Below are 12,271 nucleotides of genomic sequence, written 5' to 3'. Positions count from 1 at the left end.
ATCATTTTCTCTGTCCCTTCCCCCTGCCTAAATATATCAATGTGCACATCTTCTCAGCACTATAGATACTCTTGTAATTCAGGGAGAAAAGATAAAAATATATGTTTGTGCTTTGTGGGTAGGAGAAAACCCGCTAGCTTTTAGGGGGATTTAGAGTTCCTGTCCCTATTTTTTAAAATTTGGAAATGAACTAAGAACAAGACCAAAAATCATATGGAACTTCTAAATGCCATCTCTGTATTGCTTTCCCTTCAAAGGATACCCTGGAGAATCCAACAGTAAAAGACTTTCTGAATAAGCAGCTTGATGAAGAAGGTATTACTGCTGAAGCTGCCCTGAACTTCCTATATAATGGCCCAAGAGGGAGTAGGGCTGATGACCTGGCTAACTTTGACTGGAAGGATGTGTTTAATGTCACAGATCACACCTTACGCCTGGTGAATCAGTACCTGGAGGTAAGAGTCCACAGACCTTCTGTGACCTACACTGGGCCCCTTGAAGACAGCTGATAGTGGGCTCAGAGATCTCTAGCAAGTCAGGTGGCCTTGGATTTAGGTTCCTGTTTCCTCCACAGGGGATATTTTAATTCCTACACACACCCCCGCCCCAAACAGAAATGGCATTTGTTCTCCAATAGCTAGCATATCCATACTGAAACCAGTCCTCACTTTACATTTTTTCTCCCTCCTAATAGCTGTCTGACATCCTTTTCACTGTTCTTTCTCCCTGGTGAGTCCCAAAATTGTTCCTCTCTGGCCCTGCTCCTTTTCTGTGCACCATGGCTTCACTGACCACCATCACTGGCTAGTGTTCAACAAATCTTGAGCTTGACAGGTGCATTGCATTCAACCTGTGCAAAACTAAATTTGTGCTGTCTTTCTCCATAAAAATCTAACCACCTCCAACATGTCCTATCCAGATTAGTTTCCAGATTCTCAAATAGAAATGTTAGGGTTGCCCTTAGTTATATTTATTCTTTATCTTCCACAAAACAGTACTACCATGTGTCACGTGTTGTGTTATATGCTTTTATATACATAAACTCATTTAATCATCAAAACAACTCCATTAAGATATAGATGAAGGGGGGTCGGGTGGTAGTGCAGCGGGTTAAGCGCACGTGGCGCAAAGCACAAGGACCAGCACAAGGAATGGCGTAAGGATCTCGGTTCGAGCCCCCGGATCCCCACCTGCAGGGTAGTAGCTTCACAAGCAGTGAAGCAGATCTATAGGTATCCATCTTTCTCTCCCCCTCTCTGTCTTCCCCTCCTCTCTCCATTTCTCTCTGTCCTATCCAACAATGACGACATCAGTAACAACAACAATAACTACAACAATAAAACCAGGGCAACAAAAGGAAATAAATATTTAAAAGAATATATAGAGGAGGTAGCCTGTGCCGAGATAGCTCAGTTGGGAGAGCATTAGCCTGAAGATATAGAGCTTAAGTAAGACATCCCCCTACACACACACACACCTGCTAGATATAGTAGACAGGATCCTGGTCTGGTGTGTCTGAATTCAGGGCCTACCCCTTTCCCCTTGTGTGACCTTTGTTATGTCCCATCACTGAAGATAATTTTTCTTTTAGTTCCAATGTGTGGTAGTTTCCCCAACACCACCAAGCAATTACCTAAATATTAATTGGAGGTCCTACGAGTCTACTTAATTCTCATACTACCAACCTAGAAATAGCATCAAGTTCCATAAGCCCACAGTCCCACACTGTCCCCATATCGGATACTAGTCGGAAGCCTAGGTTATCACCTATGCCCTCTGAGCAAGTGGTTTCAAGAGAAAGTTCCTATTACCTTCTCCTTCAGTTCACAAACATCAGAGAAACATTTCACTTACTATGTCAACCTATTATAAAACACTCAGACGGAAGAGATGCATAAGACAAGATATATGAGAAAGGGCATAGTAGCCCCATATCCACTCTAGGGACACTCCTTTCTCTAAGTTCCATATGTTCACCAACTGAGAATCACTCTGAAACCATCCTAATCTTTTGGGTTATTATGGAGACTTTACTACATAAGCATGATTGACTAAACCATTGGTCATCAGCTGTGATTCCTTCTCTACCCTTCTCACCCCCCTGGGGGTCAGGGGTAGAATCTAATCACACTGATGGACCTTCCGGCCCCCAGCCCCCATTCTTAAGAGCTTTTCAAGCTTCACTTCACTAACATAAGAAGAGAAACCTAGGGATTCGGGTGGTAGCGCAGTGGCTTAAGCGCATGTGGCGCAAAGCGCAAGAACTGGCATAAGGATCCTGGTTCGGCCCCCAGCTGAGTCACTTCACAGGTGGTGAAGCAGGTCTGCAGGTGTATATCTTTCTCTCCCCTTCTCTGTCTTCCCCTCCTCTCTCCATTTCTCTCGGTCCTATCCAACAATGACATCAATAATAACTACAACAATAAAACAACAAGGGCAACAAAAGGAAATAAATATTTAAAAAAAAAAAAAAGAAGAGAAACCTTTATCACTTGGGAAATTCTAGAGGTTTTTAGAGCTCTGTGCTGGGATCAGGAATGAAATTCCACTATATAATTCTTATCATGATAGCACACTGAACTTTGTCTAGTCTATCTCCTAAATATCTCTCAACTCTGCCCCTTGGTTTCCAGAGGGCTGGCCATCTCTCCTCCCCAGCCTGTTCTAACAGCTTCCTCCGTGAACTCCAGAGACCAGGCCCTATTAGCTCAGACATTGTTCCACATTAACACCAGAGTTACATTCCACACATACCTGCTGGCGTCGCTCTCAACACTTACAGTCTTAATGACTCAGTCTTCAGGAACACAAGTCTTCAAACCCACATGGGTTCACTTTCACAGCCACTGTTCACTCACATGTAGAGGTCTTTGCTCTCTCGGCCCTGACATCACTCTGACCATCAGGATTTTACTCTTTGCAAAGACTTTTCTCTGTTGATTATAGCTTCATTTGTTTATTTATTTTTGCTTGGGTGATTGACTGCTTGATTGATTGCCGTAACATTGAAGTTCAAGGGATCTTGCAATTGATTACCACATTGAAAACCCCTTGTCCTTCCGTCTTTGTTCTCCTCTTATTTCTGCCTCGCCTCTCTGGCAGACCAACTGCTCACAACCCTCAGTGGTCATCTTTACACCAAAAATTCCACATGAAGAGTGGCTTTCCCACAGCATAAAAAAAATTCATGAAAGTTCTCCAGTTGTGCAGATTAATCTACTTAAACTAAATTATCCATGAGAGTATGTGCCCTGATTACATAGGATGGTCTGGGTTGCAGTTAGCTTCATCTGAATCTTACAGGCTTAGTTACTGGGGTGGGGGGGTGTTCCCCAAAAGCACAAAGTAGAAAAACTTGAAATGATGTTTCCATTCCTATCCTATAAACAGCTACTCATTGATGTCTTGAGACTGATATCAAATGTCACTTCTGCTTCAACACACATGTGGCCATTTACTCTTCTGGGCTTCACTGGTCCTGTCTTCCCAATGTTCTTAGCCCCTGCTGGAGTGCAATCAAGTAAGCTATTACTGGGCCAGGTGGCGGCGCACCTGGTTAACAGCAGGCTTTACGCTAAGCTATTACTGTACTCGTTTTCGGTTGAACAAGTAAACTGGAGTTACTCAGAGCCAAGTAACATCTCCTAGTTATTCTGGAACTCTTCATTTCAAACCCCAGGGAACAAACCCTTAAAGTTTTGTTTTCACCTGCCAGTGAACCAGGGCTGGGCCTTCTGTCATCTGGAACCATTAGAAGGTATTCTGCAATATAAAGAGGGAATTAAGTTGTGAGCCCCTAGAATTCTGGTCCTGAGGATAACTGTAAATAAGAAAAGGCCCAACTTCATCTGCTATGTCAATGCTCCTGAAAACAGCTTGCTGTTCTTGGTGCCACCAGAGTTTCCATTAAAATGTGCTCTCTCTTTGCATGGAAGAGACAGCATAGGCTTGGTAGGTGGTCTTTCCTAAGGTCCAGCTCTGGCAGCAACAGTATCAAAGTATAGGTCATTAAGTGGTTCCCAACTTGTCTGAAGACAAGAATGTCTGTGGGTACTTTTATAAAACAGATTCCTATTTTTGTTTTGTTTTTACAAAACAGATTCTAACCCAGACAGACTAATTCTGAAATTCCGAGAAAGAGACTGGATAATCTGTGTTCTTACAGATCTAATAGCTGGATGGGCCTTGGGCCTTGGAATTCCCTTGTGCAATGGCTCCACTGACATCACCCTGCTCGCACAATGTCTGCAACAGCTAATTCTCCATCCTTGGTCATGTCCACTACCATCTGCTTGCTACAGTTACAATGTTGATGAGACTCTTAGAGGGGCATAGATGAAGGAAAGGGGCTCTATTCCTTTAATCTTACAGAATGGACTTTAGAGACTCTCACAGTAGTTTTGTGAGGTACTATCAGTAATATGGAATACCATTTGTCTTTTGTTTGACTTGATATTTGTATCATGATATGAGTCTTGTTTTCTTTTTTTTTAATATGGTACAAGGGAATGAACTTCGTGTTTCATACATGTGTGATACCACTTAGTGGCCTCCACAACCCAGTTTTTATTCTGTATTTTAAAAGAGAGACATAGATAGATAGCAAAACACAGTTCCACTGTATGTAGAGTGGTCCAATCCATGGTGCTCTCATGTCGTGCTAGGGATGAGAATGTCACACAATAGTGAGGCAGGCACTGAGCCACCTCTTGACCCCATGCATTGTCTTTTCCATATAACTTGTGCTTAATGTAGCACCAGGCACCCAATATGTATTTATTGTATATCAACTGCTTACACAATTAAAAATTCAATTTCTTTTTTTACAAAACATATTTAGTGTTATTTATTAGATAGAGATAGAAAGAAATAATGAGTGAAGGGGGAGATAGAGAGGAAGAGAGAGAGACCTGCAACACTACTTCACTACTCAAGAAGCTACACGCACACGCACACGCACACGCACACGCACACACATACACAGCTGGGATCTAGAGGCTTGAACCCAGGCGCTTGTGCATTGTAACATGTGCACTCAACCAGGCTCACCACTGCCCAGCCCCAAGATTTCAGTTTCTTAAACTAGATTAATTAGGACCAGATCCCTGTTGTGCCCCAGTTTCCACATCTTTAAAACAGGGATATTGGGGGGTAAGGGAGGGTGGCACACCTGGCTGATTGCTCACATTACAGTGCACCAGGACTTGGGTTCGAGTTCCTGATCCCCACCTGCAGGGGGAAAGCTTCACGAGTGGTGAAGCAGGGCTGTAGGTGTCTCTCTGTCTCCCTTCCTCTCTATCTCCCCTCCCTTCTCAATTTCTGGCTGTCTCACGCAAATAAATAAAGATAATTAAAAAAAAAAAAGATATTGGGCCAGGGAGATAATCACAGTGCAGCTCATCAGACTTGCATGTCTAAGGCCCCAGAAAACCCAGTTTCAATAGCCAGCACCACCATATGCCATAGATGAGCAGTGTTACAGTCTCTCTCTCTCTCGATTAAACATTTTTTTTAACATTTTAAAGATAAAAATTAAATGAAAGTATTAATAGTACCTACCCAAGAGGCATTTTTTATGAGAATAAAATGAGTTCATGCAAAACACATTGAACAATGTCTGGTATATAGTAAGCACATAATAAACATTAACTTTTCAACAAAGCACAAAGAAACAAAAATGACTGCTTAGGACATGGGTGGGGAAACTTTTTTCTGCCAAGGGCCATTAGGATATTTATAACATCATTCAAGAGCTGAGTCATAAAAATTATTAACTGAAAAATTAGCACTTATTGCTGTTAAGAAAAAAAAACTCCTAGATTTATTGATTTCTAAGTCCCACCTTCGGTTGCTTTGGCAGGGCCAGACCAAGTGATTTCACAGGCCATATCAGGCCCAAGGGCTAGACAGTCCCCATCCCTGGCTTAGGAGGAGGAGACTGGTATTAATGAAGTCAGACCCAGTCCCTCAGATGCTACTAGCACTCCTCTAGTTGTTTATGAAGCTGCAGTCACATTCTTCCTCGGTCACCAAGACTTCCTGAGAGTTTTGTAACTTTGTTGGCAGAGCTCCAGTTTTATAAGCAAAGGTCACGGTGACCACAGGTCAGTGGTCTTCCCAGGGTTTCTTTTTCTCTTATTATTGTTGTTGTTATGGATGTCATCATTGCTAGATCAGACGGAGAGGAATGGAGAGAGGAGGGAAAGAAAGACACCTGCACACCTGCTTCACCGCCTGTGAAGCGACTCCCCTGCAGGTAGGGAGCCGGGGGCTCAAACTGGGTTCCTTATGCCGGTCTTTGCTCTTCATGCCATGTGCACTTAACCCGCTGCGCTACCACCTGACTCTCCCCAGGGTTTCTTATGAGGGGTTTCAGTGGCAGCAGAAGCTCAGTGAGTAATTATGGTGAACATTTTGTCATCTTCCTGCCCTGGGTGAGGTGAGCAGAAAGGGGAGAAATCTGTGGCAAGAAAAAAAAAAAAATCACTGAAAGAACCCCTGAATTTTTCCTGCTTGTTTTCTTGTTTTTAAAAGTCAAGTGTAACCTTAGAACACTCTCCCCCCCCCCCCTTCCTGAACATGGCTTAGTGTCATACCGAGCAAGGAGACCTCTCCCCCAACAGCTCTCAATTTTTCCTTCAGAATAAGACAGCAAGTTTGGTCCTCTGGGGTTGTTGAAGGGTACATGGAGACATGGAGATGCTTCTTTTCTAGAATATAATTTGTACCACAAATGCTTGAGAACTTTCTCCTGTACCAGCCTCTCTGCTTATTGACTTATTTTTTTTTTTTTACTTATTTTTGACTTATTTCAAAAATGCAAAAATAAATTCAGTTAAGAAAAAAAGTAAGCAAGAATACCCTTTAAAATGAAAATTATCAGACAGAAAAGAGAGCTCACTTGGTAGGGTGCCTATTATGCCATACTTGAGACCCAGCCCCCACTGACTGGGGGAGGCTTCAGTGCTATGGTATCTTTCCTACTCTGCCTCCTCTCTTATTCTATCTGAAAGTCAGCCTGGAATAGTGAACTCTGTGAGAACCAAAAAAATTTAAAAAGCAAGAAAAGAAAATGATGTCATTCTAGATCAATATGACACTCAGTTATGAAACTGAACATTAAGAAGCTCCAAGAACTTACAGGTATCCTTTAGGCCTTTGTCATTATAGGAAACGGGAGTGACTCAATACTTTCTCTTTAACTAATAAAAGGGTTAATCCCTTCCCTTCTGCTTGGGGGTAATGGCCTGACATTCCAGCAGGGAGCCAGGAGAGTGCCCCATCTGCCCACCCCACCCTCCCAGTCTTGCTGGGTCATTTGTGTATATGTCAGGTTACTGCCTATGGAAGCATCTCACCTACTCAGTGAGGAGAGTGGGTCTGAATCTCTGCTTCTTATGAGTTATGTGACTCTGAGAAAGTCATTTTACATGCTAAGTCTTAATTTTCTTCTCTGTGAAATTCAGATAAAAATTCCAAGGACTTCATTGGGTTGTTTGGGGCGGGGGGGAGGGGGACAAAATGAGAGAAGTACAGAGAGCACTGGGCACGTTCGTGTGTGGAGCATTAGGCCAATGCCAATGTGTAAACTCTGTCCTGGGGTTCTTCACTTCTTATACAGGGTTGAGAGTGCCTGCCTTTCTTCATGGCTGTGAGAAGAGCATGAGAGAGTGCTGAGACACTGGGCACATGACAGCTCTGACTGTGATCCATGTGGATTATTTCCTCTGAACCACAAATGTAGTGAGGATTGTACTTTATTCTCAGATCCAAAACTTCTGTGTAAACATTCGCTAAGCATTGTACAGTTACTCTTCATATTAACCTTGGTGAGTTGGTTTAGAATCCAAACTCTCAGTCCATTCCTAAAGGCTTAGGAGGGTGACTGTGACACTATTCTGGCATTTCTGTGGGTGATAGTTCAGTTGCTCTGTAACTTTTCTTGTTTTTGAAAAAATACTTCTATGAGGGGTTTCTGTAATCCCACTGGCTTCATAAGCACATTTTGTCTGCCATTTACAAGGATAGATACAAAAATCAATGCAAGGCAGAACTCCTGGTTAGGAAACGGGGACTAGGGAAAGGGGTGGAAGGTGAGGTATCATTTGGAGAGCCTTGTATCACTAACTGAGAGAGACATTCATTTCCACAGTCATTAATCCCTTCTCTGAATCTAAGGAGATAAAAGACGAATGATCCTCTCCATAGCTAACTATTTTAAGCTGGTGGTGCAATAAAAAGAAAATGTTTTGATTCTGTAGAAAATCACGACTAGAAAAATTAACCAATTATTCTTCTGACTACCCTTTCACTAAAATAAATACACACATCCCTCTCCTTTGATTTCTATCTCTTTCTCTTTGGTGTTGATTATTATTATTTCTTTGTTTAGTGAAATGTTAGGTCTGGCACAGATGGAAAAGTATTTAGAGTTCACAGTGTATTTTAATTTCAGAGTATGTTTGAACTTCAGGTCTTGGATTTCACATCAGGAAGCTGGGTTTAGCCAAAATATAATGTGAAAATACCTCTGATCAAGGCATAAAATTGTACTGGAACTGATCATAGCTACCTCTCTCCAAGTCTTGAAAGAGTACATACTCTTTAAAGACAACACAGTTGTTATATGTGCACAACAGTTATCTTCATGGTGATTATCTGGTTGATGAAGGGTTTTTTTTCTCCTTGTTTTTTATTAGTGACTTACATTCATTTACAAAATTATAAGGTAATAGGGGTATAATTCCACATCGTTCCCACCACCGTAGTTTTCTGTCCCCATCATGAAGGGTTTTTTTAAACTACTTTTTCTTCTGTACTTTGCAAGTTCCTGGCTGCATATTATTACCACCCAAGCAGAATGTGCTTAGGGAGTGTGTTTTTCAGGTTAGTCTATGAAAAAGAGTAGGATTAAGAAAAAAAAGCCACTGCTCACTAACTAACTACTATAGATTTGGAGTCAAATGTATATATACTTGCAAAATATCTGTTCTTTTGTTTTCTTCTCTTAATTCATTGATTCAGATATGCATAGGATGAAGCCTAAAAGATATAGGAGAAGTACAGAAATCTATACCATGAAAACAATATTAGTTCAAGGGTCATGAAATAGATCATAGATAACACATGGGCAATTACCCTGTTTTATGCCTTTTTAATCTCTCAGAAATGTAGAACTTGGGGAAGGGGAGGGAGATAAGGATTTCCATGCCTGAGTCCCTAGGTTTAAAAACTAACACTGCCATGTACCATAACTGAGCAGTGGTCTGGTCTCTCTTACAAAAATTAATTAAAAGGAAAAAGGAAGGAAGGAAGGAATGAAGGAAGGAAGGAAAGAAGGAAGGAAGAAAGAAAGAAAGGAAGGAAAAAAAGTAATACAGAGCTTAGCTTAGGAAGGGAAGAGCATAGGTAAGCGTGGCCTGGGGTCATAGTTGGAGGGAAGGGACTTGTATTTGAGCTGTGATGACTATGAGCCAGACAGTGGTGTGGGGAAATACAGATTCCATTTCACAGTGCTCCCAAATTCCTGTCGAGTGGGTATGGCTGCTGTCATGTGACAGAATGATCAGATCGGCTTGTCTAGTCTACCGTAGCAGACAAGTAGAAAGTTCAGAATTCTTATCCAGACTTTCCTGGTTCTGATGGCAAAGTTTGCTTACCTATAGTATGAGAGGCACATCAGCAAGGAGTTCAGTGAATATCAGTTGGGTAAATTATATAATGAATTGGATGAAGGCAGCAATTATCTTTTTAGTATTCAACATGACCTATACTATCCTAATTAGGTCTTGTCTGCTTAAAATAAATAGATTGAAAGTAGGAAAGTATAAAACCTGAACTGGAGTTGGTGTATTGCACCAAAGTAAAAGACTCTGGGGTGGGTGGGGTGATAGTTCAGGTCCTGGAAAAGGATGACAGAGGACCTAGTGGGGGTTGTATTGTTATGTGGAAGACTGAGAAATGGTATGCATGTACAAACTATTGTATTTACTGTCAACTGTAAAACATTCATCCTCCAATAGAGAAATTTTTTAAAAAGTAGGAAAATAATTTGAGCTCATAGTCATTTGTATATTTGTATATGTTGAAGTACCTGCATCTGAATAAATCCAGTTAGCCCCTGACCCCTAGAACCTTGCATTCTATTGGGAGAGATAAGTATGTAATTAAATAATGCTACTGTAGTGGTATGTGGAAGATTGCTAGAACAGTAAACCTGATGGAGTAGAAACAATTTGCTCAAATTTAAATGTGCCACAAATCCTCCAATGACTACCACTATTTCCTCCAAAATCTCTCCATCCTCTCCCTCTCCAAGTAAGCAGAGGCCTGTATCATCTCTTTGCTGTGGGGCCTGGTGCTGGCACTATGAATCCACACTCTTGGCAGCCATATTTTTATTTTTAATTTTTTTTCTTTTGATAGAACAGGGATAAATTGAGGGAGGAGGGGGAAATAGGAAGAGAGACAGGTAGACACCTACAGACCCACTTCACCATTTGTGAAGCCTCCCCCCTACAAGTGAGGAGCGGGGGCTCAGACCTGGGTCCTTGCACTTGGTAATGTGTACACTTAACCTGGTGCACCACCACATGGCCCCATCTCTCACTTCTTATGTTCACTGACTCTAGCAGAATCTTTCTAAAATCCCATTCTAACTATGAGGTACCCTCAGTAGCACTTCATTCATGTGAAAGTGAAATCCATTCTGGTCTAGTGTGCTCACAACTCTTTCACACTGTGGGGAACAACATGCTTCCTTGGGCTTCCCACACAGTACAAGTTAACCCCTTTCTTCCTTACCCCTTTTCCCCAACTTAGGACTCAGTTCCCGATTTTCAGACCATCATCCATGTGCCACATTTCTCCCATCAGAGCCTTTGATAGTTATTTGTTCATACGCCTCCTCACCATTGTGGACTGGATATCTTGTCTTCACATTTACCTTTGATTTCCCAACATAATGTAGCTAACCTGCGGGAGCACAGAGTAGCCACCCATTCCCAAATTAAAGCTGGGAATGCACTTATTCTAGGCCTTGTTGACTACGTTTTTTGGCAATTCAAGAAAAAAAAAATCACTTCAAGCAGAAAGAAAAGCATGAGCAAAACACAGAGGAGTGAGCAAGTTTTTCTGATGCAAGGTGTGGCCTCAGGGAAGTGGGTCATAACATCAGGGGTGAGTAGAGGTGGGAGAGACAGGACTGTCTAGAGATGGAGCTATAAAGACCAGTGGGCTTGGCATATGACAGCTTCATCCTACAGGCAACAGGCACCACTGATAGAACATATTTATGGGCTCTGTGGCTTGGGTCAACAGTAATGTTCCAGTGCCTGAGAATGAGGACTGTGGGGGTGCTGGGGACTGGAATCTACTTTCATTGAATAGTGACTCACTCTGTTGATTATTAAATATTTTGAATGTATTAACACCCGCCAAACCTTGGAATCGTCTGGATGGTTAAGTTAGGAAGCTGTGAGAGCTACTACTCCTGCAGTTGTCAGTCAGAGTTATTGTACCTTCCCTCGGACCCAGCTAGGCAGCAAGCATGAATGGTGGCTTTGTCCCAGTGTGGAGGCTTTATATCCAATTTGCTCTTTTTTTTATTTGTTTTATTATTGTATTTTTTTATTTTAGAAAGGGAATTTTTAACAGCTGTGCATTTCCCTTTCCTTTGTTTTCCAATCCTGGTGCTTTTCCTGACTCTTTGTGGTTGAACAGCTCAGATCTCTGTTCTCAGTGCCCAATGTTTGGTAGAATTTGGTAGAATTTATTGCTCTGCCTTTGGCTTCTATCCCCCCATCCTAACCAACTCAAGAAGCCCAGAGCTCTTTGACCCAGTGGCTTTTTCCATCTCGTGGGAAATAAATCTTGAGTGTTCCAGTTGAAAGATGCCAGGAAATTCATTCTGGGATATTTGCCCACATCCATTGGCATTTTTCAAAAGGAACCCCAGGTGTCCGCATTAACACCAGCAGGACCATTTCAGGCTTCCATTAGCATTCGTCTGATGATTTGTTCTCAGTCTGAGTTTGGAAGTTAAAGATACAACAGGCAGGATTGTAGCACCAACATCTCTAAGGGTGCAGTGCCTCACTTGCCCTAAAGAACTCACCTCTGATCTGTCCTGGGTATACATCAAGGATGAGGACAAGGGTGAGGGTAGATAGCACAATGGTTATGTAAAGAGACTTTCATGCCTGAGGTACCAAAGTCTCAGGTTCAGTCCTCTACACCACCATAAGCTAGAGCTAAGCAATGTCCTGGAAAA

At 42.0% G+C, this 12,271-nt stretch overlaps 1 protein-coding gene across 1 annotated transcript in view; it reads left to right on the top strand.

Annotated features, from left to right (window-relative positions):
* Positions 1–12,271, top strand: part of ABCA4 (ATP binding cassette subfamily A member 4) — a 169,824-nt gene that overhangs the window by 54,937 nt on the left and 102,616 nt on the right. The window contains exon 11 of the mRNA XM_016193540.2: positions 258–455. Within this exon, the coding sequence (XP_016049026.2) occupies positions 258–455 (198 nt within the window). The remainder of the gene's footprint in view (positions 1–257; positions 456–12,271) is intronic.

This window comes from Erinaceus europaeus, chromosome 11, assembly GCF_950295315.1.
Source record: "Erinaceus europaeus chromosome 11, mEriEur2.1, whole genome shotgun sequence".
NCBI lineage: Eukaryota > Metazoa > Chordata > Mammalia > Eulipotyphla > Erinaceidae > Erinaceus > Erinaceus europaeus.
Note: the sequence above shows the minus strand (reverse complement) of the source record. Positions and strands in the feature narration are given on the sequence as shown.